The following is a 19,343-nucleotide window of genomic DNA, read 5'->3' as shown; positions in this document are numbered from 1 at the left end:
GCATCCTACGCATCTTTAGTCAGAATGTGCGATCATTGGGCCAAGGTGAAAATCTTGCTCTGTTTTTCATGTCTGTCAACCTTCAATTTAAAAATCACCTAGAATGGAATTTTTTTCCCCTTGGCTTTGTTGAATAAGGAGAGTTCTATGCCTGGCCACAAAATGGGATACACAGTTGTTTCCTCCTTTATCTAAATCTCAAACTTTGAAATGACCATTACAAACGGGCGAGTCTGAACAACAAAAGACTGTGAAGTAAATAAAGACTGTGACGTAAATAAAGACTGTGATGTAAATACAGACTGTAACACAAATCATCCTTTTGATCAGCCTGAGCAGTCTTTGGCTGCAAGGCAGCCAATTAGCGTAAAGCTCACTTAATTATGCATGTAGGTGGTAAATAATCATGAGGGGGCGCTAGATATCTGCTAAAATCAGCTGCTGGCCATTTTATTCCCTAGCCTAATTGTAGGGTTGTGAATGGGCTTGTGAAATAGTATCTGAGCATACTTTTGACAAACCAAAGTTTGCACACCTTCTATGTTAACATAAGACAACAAGGTAAAACACTCCGATCATCCATTCTATGTCAACTTTGAAATAAATTTATTGCAGTATATGGATGGATGACAATGAAAGACCAATCATACCAAGAAAAGATATTAATATACGCTTTAATTGTCATCGTTAACAGAACCAATAACAGATTTTTGTTTTTGTTTTATAGGTATATAATAGGTTTATATTTTTAGAGTCATGTATAGGTCAATACTTTCCACAGATGTGGACATAAAGTAGCCTAAATTAATTCAGAGCTGAAACTTCTTAAAATGCTGCTTTTGAGTCAATTGAGCATACAGCTTCCATCCATCATACAGCATCAGTCAAGCTTTGAATTGAATCAGGCTATTTTATGTCTGAATGTGTACAGAGTTTTGTAGAGAATACATAGCCTGGCCCCATCCTAACCTACATGTCTTTTCAGGGAGATAGTCTGGAACACCATAATTCACTAATGTTTCCATTGGTCTGCAGATTACCTGCCCAATCAGCAACAAGAGGGGATCGAAAGTGGCAGTGGTAAGTGGTGGTAGCAACACCTGCAAACATCAAAAATTGCAATCGGAATAGTGTGTACATTTATTCACAGCAAAGGTAGGCCAACATACATTGTTTCCTGACTGCCAATTATGTTTATTGTCTGTTTGTAAAGTTTAGGCGAAGTAGGAGGTAACGTTAGGAAACCCTGATCAATGTGATTGGTTAGGCTGGACCAATGATTTCAAAGTTAATGTCTATGCCCGTCACCATGCTAGAGTTGGAAAGGATTCTCAATTGTGAGTGTCCAGACTATTCACAAAGTAAATGAGTTTGGTTTTAACCAGGCTAGATTAGAACATTTAGGCTGTATAACAATGGTCCGTTTATTGAGATGATGCTGAGATGAAGAGATGAGGCTGCCACTTCATCAATAACTGAGTGATGCATGAGAAATGAGACATTCTTCATGACATTGAGCTTCGAACGATTTGTGGGGCAAAATCCAGAGAACGGAGGACGCATGTAAATAGGGGAATGAGAACCCTGATGACCCAGATGAAGTGACTAGCCATCACCATTCATGAAATCAAATGAGCCTTGAATTATTGTGATCAATATTTTGTTAGTCCAAAGAACTTTACAGCAGTAATCTAATTTGAATTTGTATTGTTTCCTGATATGACAGATGTTTTCTAATTTTTTTATATTTATCTGTTTACCTACCATTCACCATCTCATACCAAAGTAATATGTTAGGAAAACATATGGGATCCAGACTTAACACACATTATAGGTTATGCATTGGCACTCAAAAAATAACTGCCTCAGGGTTGCATTGTTATGTGAGGTCTACAAATACGGTTGCTTTTGACAGAAAATATCACATACAAACAAACACCACCCACATTTTGACATCACTAATTGAAACTGTATCCATGGTGGACAATTTCTAATAGCCAGGCCAATCCCTGACTGTTGTCCCCCTGCTACTCTACACTAGAGGTCAGCAGAGCTATGTTAGACACATCTGTTGTTCTCTCCAGAGTGTTTCAGCTGCATTTCCCCTCGTGGAGCCTCTGGGCAGCCCAGCCCTGTGTGAGAACAGAACAGTAAGGAAGTAAGGTACAGTGGCAGCTGAAAAAAGCTAAGCTAAGCTAAGGGTAATGAACAAACAAACATAAACATTTTAGTGGAGTATCTCTGTAAGATTCATTATTAAGTTTACTGTGTGGCGATAGGTGGTGCAATACCAGCTAATATATGCCGCTCTATCTCTGTCTTAGTTGTACAAACATACGCCATCACGCCGTCACCCAAAAGCATAACCACATGCATTCCCACACCCCCCCACACACACACACACACATAAACACAGTACAAACATAACTTTTCTTTATGATTGATCCACAAAAATGAAACTCCTTCATAGTGTATACACTGTTGTCTGACTGAACAATACCACAGTAAAGAAAGACTGAGTGAGAGATTAAGAGAGTGAGAATATGAGAGAGGAGAGGGGGTGGGGGATGATGGGTGCGGCTGAATGATGACTCATATTTTGGGTTGCCTAGCTACTGCGAGGAGCTGTTTTCTTTTCAAAGTTTTCAAACCAAAATATGTATGTCTGGATTTCATTGACAGAAAAAGGCTCAGTGGCTGTGGTGGCGAGGGGGGTGGCACAGAAAGAATAGGAGGAACACGGCCGTGTTCTAGGCAGAAGACAACGAATGATCATCCAGAGTTTAATGTGATAAAAATGTACACACTATAAAAAGATGAAGACCAAGCCAAAAGGGGAAGCCAGGGCAAGGGAGTGGATAAAAAGAAAGGGGTCACCATGGCAACGAACAGCCTAGACGAATACGAGTAGTTTTTCTTCTTTCTGGAATGTAAATACTCCCTCAAACTTACCAACTGAGTGAAAGACTTTGGCCTTTTCATGTGGTAAAATGTTTGAACCAAAACAATGTATACAGTCAAGTGGATAGGCATGTCAAGGGCAAACACAGCATGAAACATAAACAAAAACTGAGACGGTACCATTTTTTCTTGTTTTTAATCATCTTTTTCTTTGATGTATGGCATAGTGAGTATGAAGTGCTGCTAGATGCAGGGGTAAATTTGGAAGAAAGTAATTCAAAAACTGAGAAAAACTGAGAAAAAAGCCCATACTGAACATAGACCACATTTTAAGGCTCAAGCAATTATCATTATGTTAAATAAATGAACTCAACACCGTAGTTTTTCCATGTTGACTTAAATCAAAAGGGAAGTTTCATTTCAATTTTTTTAAATAGTCCTAGGACATTTGTGCATGGCATTGTATATACTAGCCTTTGAAAACTGGAAAAGTTGTCAGATGTCCTGACTGGCTTCTCCTGCATGGTGAGAGATTAGTCATTTTACTCTCTGAGAGACTTCAGATGAAAAACAAAATCTCAAACTAGTCACTGATTACTCATGAGCAAATGATGTTTTCAGTGGTAAGAAAAGCCATCATGAAGAAAGCATTGTATTTTCTTAACTTGAAAGGTTAAATGGAAGTGTTCCCATCAGGTCTGTCACACCCTCATAGTACGCTCAGTTCCAACAACCTGCAAGTCCTCATCTGACTGAAAAAAGTGTTCTTTGTAGGATTTCTTATTCCGGCTGTGTAGCTGGCCAGGGAAAGTAAGGTCTAGCTGAGACGTTAAGTCTTTGAACCTCTACTTGATATTGATTCTGCTACTGGGCCATTCTATTGTGTTTACCCTTTCATTGTGCATCTACAGGACGAACGCACTATGAATAAGCTATGGGCTGCAGACTACTACAGAAGGACAGGAATGGAAACCCACATTAACAGGAACCAGACTTAGCAAGCCACTGGGCCCTCGGTACTGAACACCCGCCAGTTTTCTTAAGGCCGGAGAGGCCACCATTCACACCACACCCGACGGAAGACGGAGAGGCAAGCTGTCCCCTTCGAGGAAAATGGGAAGTAGCTGGTTGCTTTGGATGTGCCAGCTGTTCTGTTGGCAGAAGTTGTGTGTGTATGTGTGTGTGTGTGTGTGTGTTTGTGGGGGCGGGGTGGATGGGAGTGAGCTTGCATCACAAACCCAAAGAGTTCATGAAAAAAAAAAAGAGAGATTCTGTATTTCACCATACTGTGTGTGTGTGTGTGTGGGTGTGTGGGTGTGAGAATAAGTGGACGAGAGAACATTGCACAATCGTGTGTGGGAAAAGGGAAAACAGGTAAGTTTACTACTGTTTCCACAGATGGCGAAACACCATTACCCAACATCGTGATACATAGAGAGGTTTTATCAACTTTGTTGGGGGGGGGGGTTAGGTATTATTTCATGTTTTTATCTAGATCTACTGTAGCAGCATGTTTATGACTAATGATTGTTAAGGCCAATGAAAAGGAAGCAAATATAAACAGAAACCATCTAAGTCTCCAGTAGTCAGCTACAATAGTGGAGCTAGACTTAGTGAGGGATGGATAGAGAGGGGGAAACCCTTTACAATGCGACAGTTTTATGGAGGAGAAAAAAGGAAAAGAAAAGGGTGGTTTTTAGTCACGCTTACTCACTTGGCGTGCAGGCACTGCTCATTGTCCTGCGCATGTGTGGAAACATTCTGTCACTGAGGCTAGTGAGTAACCCCACAATTGAGTCACATGGGCACTGAGACTACTCATGCAGAGTACTCTCATCGAGTAGTGTAACACACCCTCAAGCATTCCCATAGTCCCAATGGGACGCAGAGATTCCCCACACCTTGGAAATGTTCTGCACAAGGATGATATGCAACTCTGCTCTTTGCCAGATTCGGTTTTCCGTGGGCCCTGTTTGTGCTGTTGGAATATGAGTTTGTGTTCGGCCATTCCAGTTTACTGATCGTTAGAGAGGGCCACACAAAGCTGTGATTGTCCAGGAGGCAGGCCGTGTAAGAATGGCCTCAGCAGCCAAGCCTTTCAAAGGTTACACGCGCACACAATTTACATGTTATGCCTGATAGTCAGCTGGGTCCTTTATTTCGGACACACCCTCGCCCTAAGCCCCTCAGAATTGAAGGTTTGTGTGTCTGTGTAATTGTCTCTCTTGCTCTTTTTCTGTCTGTAAGAGTTGTTTTTGTGTGTGAGTGTATGAGAGAAAGATAGTGAAAGGCAGGGTCTCCATTCAAGCTAGCTATATACAGTTTGTAGTGTAGATATGGCCCCACAAAATTTTTCTTTTCTTCCAGTCTTTTCTATGAGGAACTTTCTAAATGTCTTTCTTTCTATCTCTGTAGGGCTGTTTGTAAGAGTGAGAGATAGAGAATGTGTGTGTGAGAGAGAGAAGACTATTATGAGGCTGTGTCTTGAGTAAGAGTGAGAGATAGAGAATGTGTGTGTGAGAGAGAGAAGACTATTATGAGGCTTATGAACAGGCCCCATAGGCTACTTGTAATGGTAGTCTTGTTGACTGACATGCAAAACAACTAAACATAGACCACCTTGGTAATAATAAACAAGTTGCTGCTTTGGGTAATTTAAAACTGTATAAATGAAAGAAAGGAACATGCCAACTTTTTGGGATGGTATAAGCTCATTTTCCAAAAAGTTGGTGTATTCCTCTAAAAACATTTATTGTATAGCAAAGTGGCAGACAATAGAACATGCATGCTGAATCTTAATGCAGTGTCCATATTAGCATGACTTTGTGGGAGCGACATCTGAGGTTGAATTGAGCGAATTTGGAATACAGAAAAGGAGACATAGTGATTCTTTCACAGAAAGGGGGTCATCATTGGCCATGATGAGTATCTGCCTGAAGCCCTAAGGATCCTACCCAACTGAGGTCAGAGCATAACAGAATGCCACAAGCCTAGGGTCAAGGTAACATATTGTGCAGGCAAGCTGCTCTTCAAAGCAGTGGCAGATCTCACCTGACCCCCATCTAACCCATCCATTCACCCACCAGCCACAACCACCACCAAAGTGAAAAGGCGGCTGGAACAGGAACAGTGTGCATTCACTTTTTTACGCAGTTAATAAGCCAATGCTTCAAAGCTTTAGTCATAGTGACATTTGCCCTTGGAATGAAAATGATACATTTTTCAAAAATGTGCTGCTCTCTCTCTCTCTCTCTCTCTCTCTCTGACATGCCCTCCCTCTTCCAGTTCTTCCCAGACCAACTACATTCTTTCGTTCTGACTACTCCTCTCTGGCAAGGATGGGAATGAAGCGAGGAGGAACAGTCAATGGATTGGAGAGCAGATTGTAACGCCACACCCAAATCCTGGGGCGGGCTGTTATCACACAACAGCATTGCCATGATTACTCTGGGAGCTACACTGGTCTCCATGGTAGCACAGATGACTTTAATGACAATATTTTGAGCTTCCTCAAGCGCCAATGAGTCATATGGCTTCCTCTGAGCGCTTTCCTGGACAACAGTAGTAAACAATGAGCATTACAGCGAGACAATATTAGGGCGAATTATAATGGCCCAATCTCTGTTAGTTAAATAGTGATGTGTTACAGTTAGAGATGTATTCATTTACAATGAGGTGAGACTTTGCTCACCATAAGTCTATTGTGCGCTTCAATTTAAACTTCAAATAAATCAATGCGAGAAAATATTACCATGGAGTCACTATGGATGCAGCTCAAATGTTTTTCTCGGCTTTACCCACGCCCGCCATGAATTCTTTCATGTAGGCCTATAATAATCCACTTGAAAGTCAAAATGTATATGTTTCGTGTGTGTGTATGTGTCAGAGAGAGAGGAGAGGGGGAGGAGGCTGTCTGGAGGTTGGTCAGTGGGTGGGGATCGTTTTGGAGAGTTTGAGTGCACGCTCATATGAGGCGGGAGTACAGTGGGCTGCAAAGTTGTAAAGGAGTGCGCAGAAGTCCTGACAACAGTTAAGAGAGTTAAGAAGCATCAAACAAGGTAAGGCTGTTATTTTAGAAACGCGTTAAAATAGTCAACAAAGAAATGCATGGAACGATTAAAAATTGACTACCCCTATAGGGTATTTCTATTCCTGGCTTGAAGTGCTTATTTTATTGCTTTAGGCTATAGCCTAGTTTAGTTTAAAATAACATAAACTTAAAAAGTAAATTACCGGCTTTATCGTAATTTGGTTTGCCAAGTGCCAAGGTGATTTGAGAACAGCTCGTGGATTTTGGCTTGTTGAAACACTGTGTTTCGAATTACAGGTAAAAATGACACATATTCAAAACAAAATTGTCGTGTAATTGAGAGTTTCTGAACTAGGAGGAGGCTACGCCTTAAATAAGCCTCACTTTAACGCTGGTGTGAAATCATGGGTGAAGTCTCGCAAAATCAGCGCACGCCCTTTCAAGTGATCTCGACACATCATGTTCGTATGTCAATATTCTTAGTCTAGGATGTTGGTAAATTTTCCATTTTGTTTTATCTTGAGTGAACTTTAATAAAACGTATTTTTGTCTATGTCGGGCTGCCATTCTATCTTACACCAGTCTTCAATGAAATAAAGGTTTAACTTCATTTGAAGAGGGACAGGGTACCTTCAACAGAGCCACTATTGTGAAGGCCTGCACAGGTCAGTCTTAGGTTGTTCCTGCTGGGTATAGCACAGGAATGTATCCTCTCAGAACGTTTCAGTGTCGGCCTATGCAAAATATTTACGCAGACGTTCGTGCAATCAATGTGTTAATGCCATTTAAAGGCTGGCATTTAACACCTGGGAGCGCCATGTGAGCCTAGCGCCTCAGCCATGATCATGATGAATCGTAGTTGTTTTGACGGTTTAGATAAGAGCTGACTGTCTCTATATTGTCATTGTTGGTATGTGGTGCCTTGGGAGATAATGACACGTAGGCAAGTAAATCAATGTATACATTTGATTTCTTTGGTTTTGGTTTTTACATGTGTGTTTAATGTTTAATACCATAGCATCACATGTGTATTTGAGAAAGTTTATAAATGACTTGAAGTCTAAAACATATGAAGTGCATCTATTGGAGGCCGACCTTGGGGAGGTGTCTCTGGGCAGGGGAAAGAAAAGGTATTCTGGGCGGTTAAGGTGTGGCTTTTTTTTTTCAATAGAAAGACCAAGGCAAGTTACAACACACCTTGTCTACCACCACTCCCCTGGCATTGTGAATATCACACATCCTGTTTTAATACAGCAAACAGTCAAACACTCCATTTTAGTCTACTTAAATATGTTGTGAGCAGTTGATCTAACGCACAGCTGATAAACGTGCTAATAAATAAGTTAGAGTATAAAGTCATACGCTGTGCAATGCCACACCCTATATAGGGAGGCAAGGTTGCAACATGTGAGTTTAATTCTGTGGGGCAATTCATCAACCTCCAAATAACATATTTATTCAGTAATGGGGTGTGTTCTGTTTGGTTTAACACTGCTAAAAACCAGTTTCTCCTCCCTATTTAATCTCATGCTCTCTCTCTCTCTCTCTCTCAGTCACCATGTTGGTACTTCTAGCTGGAATCTTCCTCCTTCATCTCACTGGCATCATCCTCCTCCTTGTGGCGACCATTAACAATGTAAGCACACACACAAGCATCACATTATCACATCTCCAAATCTCCTCACCTCAGTTCTCAGGTGAAGATTTACTGTGATCCGCTAGATGTTGGATATTGTAGTTAAAGATATGATCTACACAGTCTGTACCTGGAAGGTTCATTGAGTGTCTCATATTGTTTACCTTGCTGCATTTCTCAGCTTGCTGTCATACCAGAGCTGTGACAAGTCTGTCAGTGTTTCATCACTGAAATCTCACCTTGAGTGAATGAGTCTTCATGTTTGAGTGTCTGTGTGTGTGATGTGTGTGTGTGTGTGTGTGTGTGTGTGTGCACTCTTGCCAAGCCGTTCACATGCAGGCACACGCACACATGTGTGTGGCAGTGCAGCAAATACCGGACACCACTGGAGTTCTGTGCATTCCTCCCTGAGACACCTGTCTTTCCTGCTTCAGGAGATCACGCCCAAACATGCTCCCACACACAAGAATGTGAAAGAACGTGAAAGACATATTGTCCATTATTGTCTTATTCCCCTCTCCCTGTCTGTCTCTCTCCCTAGGCCTGGTGGGTCACAGACACCATCTCCACTGATATCTGGGCTCGTTGGGTGTGGATGAATGGAGCATGGAACTATACTGACCTTCCTGATATCCACACCTACAGTGAAGGTATATTTGAATATGTATATTCTGACTGTAGCCTCTGTATCACAAAGAGACATATATATATATATATATATATATATATATATATATATATCTGTTATTACAAATACAGATTAGGTTTGGCCCATAGTATCCAGCCAGAACTATTTGCTCCTTCTATAACCCTAAGGTAAAGAGTTACTCTTTACCTTAGGGTTATAGAAGGAGCAAATAGTTCTGGCTGGATACTATGGGCCAAACCTAATCTGTATTTGTAATAACAGAATCTTACACTCCACACATTTAGCATAGACAAAGTATGCTTATTTTTTGTTCATTAGGGTAAATCTTTGTTGGTGTTTTTCACCTGTTTTTCATAAGGAATTATTTGGCCTACCACAATGTTCACAGTCGGACTAGATGCGATGGTGTGTAGTTGAGGCACATTTTCGTGGTTCTTAAATTGTTATTGGGATTATTAGTTTTAGTATTAGTATTAGTGATTAGGAATTAAGAAATATTCACATTGCCAAACCGCATTATCATTTATTTCATTGACTACAGAAATGGATTTTTCAAGTTCCCCTAGCTCTCCTCCTGAAATACATGCAACAGAAGTATGTAGTATTACTGTTAATTACTGAAGAAGTAGTACTAAATGTGGGTGATTGGTTGGTACGCACAAACACACTGCTGGAGGGTTAAGATATAGATGTGCTTGGCTGGGAATCGGGGGTTCAGTGTAATTGAGTGGGTGTGCTTTTGTGTTTCAGTTATTTTTGTGATTCACATCATGTCACACAAGCTTTTATAGCAGCTCTGCAGCTATGACAGTGTTTCTGCTCCTGTTTAGAAAATAGATTGAATATGGAGGGCTGAAATGAAGCTGTATTGCTTTGTGATTTCTGTGTCAGACAATAATTATTTAGTGAATCACAAATCTGAAGTATGTTGTGACAAACCAGCTACATATTTTTGCTGGGATTTTAAAGGGAGGGCCCACCAGTCAACGCCAAGTATTTCAGAAGCAGCCATCTCAAAAGTCTTAGACAAGACTTGTGTTGGGTGTGTCCTTATAATCACTCCAACAGCTATTCTTTCATTAGGGTGTCAGCAGAGGCTTCTCTCTCACAGCATATCATAACCAACATGTGCATCACGCCTCATGATCAATTTTCAAGTTAGTTCTGAATTCCAAGTGGTGTTGATTGGGCGGTGGTAGTGTAGTGGTTAAGGAGCTGGGCTAGCGTGCAGTAGCCTGAAAGTTGTCAGTTCAATTCCCGGCTTCCACCGCTGTGCACTTGAGCAAGGCACTTAACCCCAAGTTGCTCTGGGGACAATGTGATCCCTTGTAATATAGCTGACATATGTAAGTCACTTTGGTCAAGAAGTGTCTGCTAAATGTAATGTAATATAATGTAATATAATGTAATATAATGTAATGTAATGTAATGTAAATAGAAAAGCTGTTGTGTTTATGCCAACATCAGTCCTCCTGGTGAAACTCAGTGTCACTATCTGTCGCCCCCTACAGAGTATCTCCAGGCAGTGCAAGCGAGTTCAGTGCTAGCTTGTATCTTCTCCATCCTGGGCCTCTTTGTATTCGTGGCCCAGCTTTTCACCCTCGACAAGGGAAGGAGGTTCGCCTTCTCTGGCATCTTTCAGCTCCTAGCCTGTAAGTATCATCCCATTCACATGCTATGTCCTACTTATGCTTGTTTTCTGTGTCCACACACAGATACGTACCTTGTGTTTGTAGGCAAAACACACTTTCACTTGTCACATAGCTGGAATTTTACCTCCATGCACTTGACATCCATACAAACAATTTATCTCAAATGTAGTTATTTGAATTCTCATAAGCTAATTGGCTAACATAAAATCTCTTTTCTCTCTAACATAAACTCTCTTTTCTCTCTCTGTCTCTCTCTCTCTCTATTCATTTGTTCATCCCTTGCTTCCACACAGGCCTGTGCATCATGATCGCCGCGTCCATCTACACAGACAGGTTTCACAAGAACGAGGCCAATGGCTGGTATGGCTCCTCATTTATCCTGGCCTGGATCTCCTTCGTCCTCACCTTTATCTCCTGCATCATTTACTTTGTTCTGCGCAAGAAGACGGCGTGAGCCTCCGCCCATGAAGTGCACTACACCTAACAAATGATAAGGCTTGATATTGTTTGATTTCGTTCTGCGATGTGTTTTTTTGTTTATGTTTTTGTATACATGTAAAGACGGATATATAGGTGGGGGATTTGAAGAGGTTGTATTTTTATACCTTATCCATTTTCCACCATGTCATTTGATTAATGTATTAATTATTTCAAAGTGAATACAATTTTAATAGCATTCAGAATTGCCAGATGGCGCCCGCGATGGAGAAAGAGAGATTAAGAGAGAGAGAAAAGCGAAAAAAGAAGGAGAGCAAGAAACATATTATTAAGCCAGGGATGCATCACTTCAGACGTTCTCAAGCTATTATCGCATCCTGCAAACATTTGATTGATTTTTCAATTATTGCCCCAAATAAAACCAAGTCAAGCCACGCAAAGCCCTGCAGGAAGACAAATAGAAGACTCTCTTGGGTGTGGAGAATAGAATTCAATCTCAGAGTGGGAGTCGTCCCCATCATTCTCCCCGGCTTAGTGACTCACAATACCCAACAATACTGACACTATGGGAACAAGCCACAGGGTTGCCCTCAGTGGCACTATATAAACTAGTCAATATATGTGCACAAATAACAGAACAACAAGTGTAATACTGTATGATAATAATAATGACAAACGAAACATTAATACTAACCTCAGACTCTAAAACTGGATAGGTCAACCCGTGAAGTGTTTAAGGTTAAGCTTCTGATAAAAAGCTTTGTGGTATTCTTTTTTTTAAATGAAATATTGAGTTGGACAGGTGAGGAACACTGTTAGGAGGTACTGGCGTGATCCTTGTCTACTTGACCTTAATCATGTGTCTCCATTTACCGCACTCTGACTCACGTGTACATATGATCGTGTTTTATTTTCTTGTTCGAGCGTTGTATACCTAATACAGACTTTTGTGATTTTTGTGTCATGAGAATAATAATTTGTATTAAAGCTTGAATCATTTTGGACATATGGGCTGAACATTGTTTTAATTGTGTGCAAATTTTTGCTCGGTCACTTCATAAATCTCACTGCTGTAGTATTTGGTATATCAGTGATGTAATATTCAAAAACAAATACAGTTACAGTGATAGCATTTAAGCCTTGCATAAAAATGACTCGTGTCTTAACTCTCTTTATTATGGGAAAACAGTAGGGGTTAGAAATGGCCAAAAGTGTTCACTCTCTACACAGCATGACATTTGATCTGATTCGCAGGAGAAAACAGAAGTCATGTTGGGGCCAGCACACACACTTGAATCCCAGTTGAGAGAGAGGTCCATTCACCCTTGTAGTTGTGCTATGTTTTATCTATGCATAACCATAAACAGTACAAGAGAAACGTAAACATTTTGCTACTTTACATACTACATCATAAATGGCCCAGAAAAAGAAACCGTGCCGTCGCCAGACTTTTTCAGTCTTACATTAGTGAGAATTATAACCACATGTGTGTTGTCCACTCATTGCAGACAAGGCTCAGGGCCAGACTGGGGTAGTTGTGTTGAGGGTTGGTACAGTAGTGATGGTGGTAGGGTTACGTAGGCCAATCAGAGTGGGCTGTACTCCTCCTCGGAGTATTGCAGTGTGTAGCTGTGGCCGGACACAGACGGCGAAATGGAGGGGGAGGAGTGGGCGGCTCTGGAGTAGTACGGGTGCTGCAAGGGATGCAGCGCGGGAGGCATGGAGGCCTGGTGCTGCAGCAGCTGCCGCTGCCGCTCCTGATGCTCCCAGCGCTGCTGCTCCTGCTCCTGCTCCTCCTGCTGCTGCTGCTGCTGCTGGAGCTCGGGGAGGGGAGAGGCCAGGGTGTCCCCAGGGGAGGTGTTGTAGTACGGGGAGAGGGGAGACAGGGGCGGGGAGGGGGGCGACGGAGGTGGGACCGAGGGCGGAGGGGGAGGGAGGCTGTAGTAGGTGGTGGGCGGGGGCTGCGGGGGAAAGGTGAAGTTGTGGCAGGGGTAGACCAGGGACTTGTGCTTGGGCCCCCGCATGATGACCTTCTTGGTGTAGTTGTTGAGCGTGGAGACGCCCGAGGACATGCAGAACAAGAAGCCGACCCAGGCCACGCTGAGAGACAGAGGATGAGAATGAGAAACAAAGAGGGACAAAAAAACAGAAGGGGGGCAGAAAGAGGCAACTAGATGAGAAGAGAGTCATCTCAAGTGCAGTTCATTTGAGGATGCCTTCACTCATGCAACAACCAAAGAGCCCTTGAATGAATTGACGGAGCTCCAGACTCACTCACTTAACACATGAGAAGCCCTTTGATCTTGAGGACCCCACAACCCAGTGGGGTTATTGAGGGAATTAGAAAAGTGTGGATAAAAACTAAGAATGAGCAAATGCTGTGTATTCACCAGGGCATTGTAAGTGTATACTGTGGAACACAATATTTATGTATATTTTTACACAGTGTAGGCTGTGTGTGTGTGCGTGTGTGTGTGCGTGTGTGTGTGTGTGTGTGTGTGTGTGTGTGTGTGTGTGTGTGTGTGTGTTTGCATGTCTGTGTATCTTTGCAGTATCAACTCACTAGAAACCCCAGGAATAGAAATAACTGTGTGGTTTGAAGTCCTCTGGCCCAGTGGAAACAGTGACATGAAAAACCTGCATAAACATCATGTGAGCCACCATGCCAAGCAGCCCTGGGAGAAAGAGATAGAGGAGAGGGAGAGGAGAGAGAGAGAGAGAGAGAGAGACAAAGAGGGAGAGAGGAAGGAGAGTCAAAGAATGGGACTACTCATGGAGCTTGATTTTTCAATATATGAAACACTTACACACTGTTGACACATGAAACACTTACACACTGTTCTTACACATTTTTTACCAGTGAAGCTAAAAATTCTGTGTGTTTGTGCCTGTGTGTGTGTGTGTGTGTGTGTGTGTGTGTGTGTGTGTGTGTGTGTGTGTGTGTGTGGGTGTGTGTGTGTGTGTGTAGTAAACGTACCGCCCAGCACAGTGAAAACTGCAGAGTAGGCATTGACCAGCTGACCCCAGCGCTGTGCAGCAGGGAACCAGGCAGACAGACACAACTGTAGCAGCAGCAACATGGAGCTGATCAACAGCAGGCCTATGTACATGAGCTCCATGGCCACCGACAGCCATAGAATTCCTTCAAAGAAAGAGAGAGAGAGAGAGAGAGAAAGAAAGAAATGGGGGATATAGGGAGAGAGAGGGTAAGACAGTAGAAAGAATGAGTAGGAGTATCAACAGAGCAGCGCCTGCATACACAGTATATTTAGACATTTGAGAGACAGAGGGAGAGCGCCTGGCATCCAGACGATAAGAGAGGCAAAGAACAACCTCATTACTACTGGAGGGAAAGGCCACGGAAAGAACAAAGGGCGGAATGCTTTTACTGTTGGCTTGGGCTTGAGTATAGTGAGGTAGAGCGCACATCTACCTCTCTCTGATGCGGGAGTAAGAGCATTGAAGCTGCGACATTTCTCTTCTGCAAGAAAACAGAGAATTAGAGTGAGAGAGAGAGAGAGAGAGAGAGAGAGAGTCAGTGCAGATGCAAGTCAGGGAAGAATCCCCTGATTAAACAACACTGAGTCATCAGCAGGCGCATGATCAATGTGCGTGATCCCTTGGCTGCCATCCCTAATTAATCCTCTCTCTGAGGATGGATGTGTGTGTGTGTGTGTGTGTGTGTGTGTGTGTGTGTGTGTGTGTGTGTGTGTGTCTGTTTACTTGCTGTGTTGTGTGCTTAATAATGTGTGTGTGTGTGTGTGTGTGGGGTGCGTGTGTGAGCTTTTAAACAGCTACAGCAGTCTGGGTTTGAAGCAAACAGAGACATCTCAGAAATGTCTGCATTCATAAATAAAGGACTCTAGGAGCTGGCAGTTCCCTCTTCATATTCTAACTCAACTCATAACTCAATCAGTTAGGACTGTAGGGCCAAACAGAGACCAGATCTGTACCAGAGATGAAAATGAGCCCTGCCAAAGACAAGGTATGAAACAACACAGAATACAGGAACTTGGACATGACCAAAATAAGATGGATAGGGCTGCTTCATTCTTGCTTTACAAACAGAGCCTCTCTCTCTCTTTCTCTGCCACTCTGTCTTTCTATAAAATTCCTTGTGCATTGCATTTCCTCTAAGTAATCACAGGAGAGAACAGCTTAGCCGCTGCTGAAAACAATGCAATAAAACAAGGTCAGGATTTGCAGTGACCGCCTAGGAAAAATCTATTTTGCACCTTTGCATCACACAGTGAAATGTTGAGTGCTGGTACCCTGTGATGAAAATAAAAGAATAAAGAGAATCGAGGACACAACAGAGAGAAAACAAGTACGCATCCGAGAATCCACAACCGGCAACCGTTCTCTGTAACGGTATTCACACTAATCCATTCTCCCACCTAGAGGAAAATCTGTCTCTATCAGCTTCTCTCTAGGCTGGGCATAGGCTCGGACCAGTTATTCCCCCAGGGCTTTATTATTAAATTAACCTTTCTCCTTTTCTGCATATAATCCATAATTGAGTTCCACTGTTAGAACCCAAATCTCCACGAACAGCAGGGTGATAATAATCCTCTTTAGAGGACCTTTGGCATGGACACATACAGCACACACAAATACACATACATGGACAAAGGCATACACACACACACACACACACACACACACACACACACACACACACACACACACACACACACACACACACACACACGCTCACACACACACACACACATGCACACTTTCTTCACACACAATTTTTCTGCAGGCCCCTAGTATAAATACCTGCACACATATTATGCAGAGTGGTACTTATGTACCCAGTCACGCACACATGCAGATGTATGTAACACATATCTATTGTTCCTCTCTACTGTAGTTTTGTCGTTCTACTGCAACTTATTTGCCCTATTGAACCCCCACAGGTTATGTGTGTCCTAGTCTCTTGTCTCTGGTGTCCAGTCCGGGTGAGACTAGAAGGCACTAAACCAGCTGAGGTCATCAGAAACAATAAACTGGAAAAACTGTTTTGAAAAAAGAACCACTGGAGCACTGTGTCCCACAAGGTTAGGAGATCTTTGGATGACATTATCGGTCAAACACTGACCTGACCTATAAGGTCGACATCAGTAATGCCTCCCCCAAGCAACACACACACACACTCACACACACATTCCATCTATTACTTTCTCTGTCAAAAACCCAATATAAGCCCAATATATCTGTTAATTCACACACACAAAGAAACACACTATGGCAGGAGAATCATCTTACAGTCAGAAACAGTTTAGACACACAGACACACACACACACACACACACACACACACACGTGCGCACACAAGCAAGCAAGTAAGCAACATACACACACACACATACACACACACACACACACACACACTCTCACACACACACACACACACTCACACACACACACACACATTCTATCTATTTCTTTCTCTGTCAAAAACCTAATATAAGCCCAATATATCTGTTAATTCACACACACAAAGAAACACACTATGGCAGGAGAATCATCTTACAGTCAGAAACAGTTTAGACACACACACACACACACACACACACACGCGCGCACACAAGCAAGCAAGCAAGCACACACACACACACCCTGACCCCCTGCCCCAAACACACACACCAGCTCTCACCGTAGGCATCCTTGAGGATGTTCTCCTGGCAGGTGACCCACAGGCCTGAGTGAAAGGTGGGGAAGACGAAGCGGTCATCGCCCGTCTCCCAGGAGAACGTATCATCAGCGGCCGTGCCATTGCTCAGGTCCTCCACCTGGATGCACATGAGCTTCTTGACAGGGGAGCAGAGGGGCTTGGGCATCTTCTGGCTGCCCTCCACCCAGAAGGGGGCGATGACGGCCGCCGTGCCCAGCAGCAGTGACACCAACGTCAGCACGAAGGTGAGCCGCGGGGAGCGCAGGCGTTCCAGCAGAGACATCATCGGAGAACTGGGAGAGAGGAGTGGAGAGAGAGGTGGGGAAGGAGGGAATGAACTGATAGGGAAAGAGGACAAGAGAGGAGAGGAGAGAGAGAATGGAAAGATAAAGAAAGGAAGAAAGGAGAGAAGAAGGAAAATAGAAGGGAAAGGAGGGACAGATGAGATAACAGGAAGAAGAAGGCACAGAGGAATGAAAGTCAAGGAAGAAAAGTTGGATTATGAGAGAGGGATGAAGACTGGGAGAGAGAAAGTTTCAGAGAACAAACGTAAGAAAATGGGAGAAAAAAAGAGCAGAGGACAAAGACAAAAAAATTCAGGGAGATTCAGGAAAGTGATGAAGCAAGAGAAGTAGTTGAGGAGAAAAGAAGAGGAGAGTGTGGAAATGCAAACAAGGATGAAGTGAGCACTTATCTAACCAGGACGACTCCTTTTGAGCATGACCACTCTCCGGTGAGCCCGTCTTTAGATCACTTGTCCCTACTGACAGTAAACACTAGAAAACAGCAGGATTTAGACAAATCCTCTTCAATTTATGTTGACCAGTCTATGCTCCCTGTGATTAGTTATTTCAGATGTGTGCAGTGCAGGGGAGAGTTTTAATCTGCCCCGGGCCTATTGTGAGGGAGGTAGACTTGATTAAGGATTAGGAGGCAGAAACCAAACCAGGACAAAGTGGATGTATGGGCATGAGAATATGAGGGAATGAGGTTGGACAGCCGAGGGTGGGGAAGGAAATGCAACTGTGGCCAAAGCAATTACAACAAATCTAATCAAACACCACACTATACTTAAGGGGGTTGACATGAAGTTCATCAACGTGAATTTAACAAAAAACACATCAAATTCAAATTACATTGTGCCTTTACTTTGCCATACATGCATGCTGTTATTCGGCGCCGATGATTAAGCAGAGCTTAACATTATGTGGTTGTTGTTTGAAATGTCGAAATAACAGGTAAAACAAAACACAAAAAACAATGTCTATAATAGAAAATCGATATTATTCAACTTACCGCTGGTCATCTAGCCCTTCTTTTTGCGCTGTTTCCCCATGAGCCATGTGGAGATTTCACCTGGGGACTGTGGAACCCCTCCCCTCATCCCTGTATTTAATATCTCCTGTCAGCACACACCCCTTTTTGACCTCCATGGTGTGTGTGTGTGAGTGCAGCTGTTACTCTCCATGGGTCTCTTTTGTCAGTGAGTCTGTGTGTGTGTGTGTGTGTGTGTGTGTGTGTGTGCACACGCAGTTTTAAGCTCCAGTCTACTTTAATCCATCGATACAGCAGCAAATCCACACAGGACAACACTGTTCAATCTGCTCCATATTCCCTTAAATAATCTCCACTGGCTACCTTACACCCGTCTGACTGAAGCGTTTACTGCATTAGACTCTGTGATTTATTCTATCTGCACTGGCATTAGAGCTAAAAGAAAAACAATTCACAAGAAAAATAAGTGCAGAATGGCACAGAGTAAAGAAGCTATGTTTCTTCCGCATAGTTTTTCTTCATGTAAATCAATGCTTTTGGTCCACTGACTGAATACAAAATGATAAAATTGAATATGAAATGAAATATTGAACTCATATATAAAATAACACAAGAGTATAACAAGGAGACTCATTCAGCAGTTAATTATAATCTATTAACCTTGTTAACCTAAGGCCTGAAAATATTTCAGCTTAGTTGATAGGTTGAAGTGTTTTACATACAGGCATAATCTACCAGTCTCAATGGACATTTCACACATCATGTAAAGACATTGTGAAGTTCTCAAGAGTCACCACAAGAGGGAGGTCTGAGGGATGCCATCAGACAAATACCAGTACTCTAGTAAACCCCACATGCTGAAGCAGTGACCCCGGACAAGGAAAATCTGACATTAATTCTTGCAAAGCAGTAGAGAAGGGAAAAAGTACTCAACAGCAAACCATACTGATGTGAGGTTAGCGTAAGTTCACCCACAGCCCTCCACCTCCTGAGGTCCCAGCATCACTCCTACAGCGCAGTGCCACTAGCTCTGTCCAAACACAGTGGGTATGCCTTCAGGTGTGTGAATGGGAACAACGTGC

At 42.7% G+C, this 19,343-nt stretch overlaps 2 protein-coding genes and 1 long non-coding RNA gene across 5 annotated transcripts in view; 1 reads left to right on the top strand and 2 right to left on the bottom strand.

Moving 5' to 3' along the window:
• Window positions 1-19,343, bottom strand: part of LOC125296280 — a 313,747-nt gene that overhangs the window by 40,907 nt on the left and 253,497 nt on the right. The gene's annotated exons all lie outside the window — the stretch shown is intronic.
• Window positions 6,853-12,310, top strand: LOC125296278 (epithelial membrane protein 2-like). Of its 2 annotated transcripts, none has more exons than XM_048246099.1 (5): window positions 6,853-6,959; window positions 8,485-8,567; window positions 9,109-9,217; window positions 10,728-10,868; window positions 11,162-12,310. In XM_048246099.1, exons 2-5 carry the CDS (start codon window positions 8,490-8,492, stop codon window positions 11,320-11,322), a joined length of 489 nt encoding a protein of 162 aa, XP_048102056.1. In that variant the 5' UTR covers window positions 6,853-6,959; window positions 8,485-8,489; the 3' UTR covers window positions 11,323-12,310. The 2 variants fall into 2 exon arrangements, with proteins under 2 accessions (XP_048102056.1, XP_048102057.1); XM_048246100.1 differs by lacking the exon at window positions 6,853-6,959 and adding an exon at window positions 7,573-7,596.
• On the bottom strand, window positions 12,452-18,339 carry LOC125296272 (germ cell-specific gene 1-like protein). Its single transcript, XM_048246090.1, has 6 exons — window positions 18,283-18,339; window positions 16,969-17,505; window positions 14,740-14,787; window positions 14,284-14,448; window positions 13,870-13,981; window positions 12,452-13,406 (listed from the first exon to the last, which is right to left on the bottom strand). Exons 2-6 carry the CDS (start codon window positions 17,270-17,272, stop codon window positions 12,893-12,895), a joined length of 1,143 nt encoding a protein of 380 aa, XP_048102047.1. The 5' UTR covers window positions 17,273-17,505; window positions 18,283-18,339; the 3' UTR covers window positions 12,452-12,892.

Source organism: Alosa alosa, chromosome 6 (assembly GCF_017589495.1).
Source record: "Alosa alosa isolate M-15738 ecotype Scorff River chromosome 6, AALO_Geno_1.1, whole genome shotgun sequence".
NCBI lineage: Eukaryota > Metazoa > Chordata > Actinopteri > Clupeiformes > Clupeidae > Alosa > Alosa alosa.
Note: the sequence above shows the minus strand (reverse complement) of the source record. Positions and strands in the feature narration are given on the sequence as shown.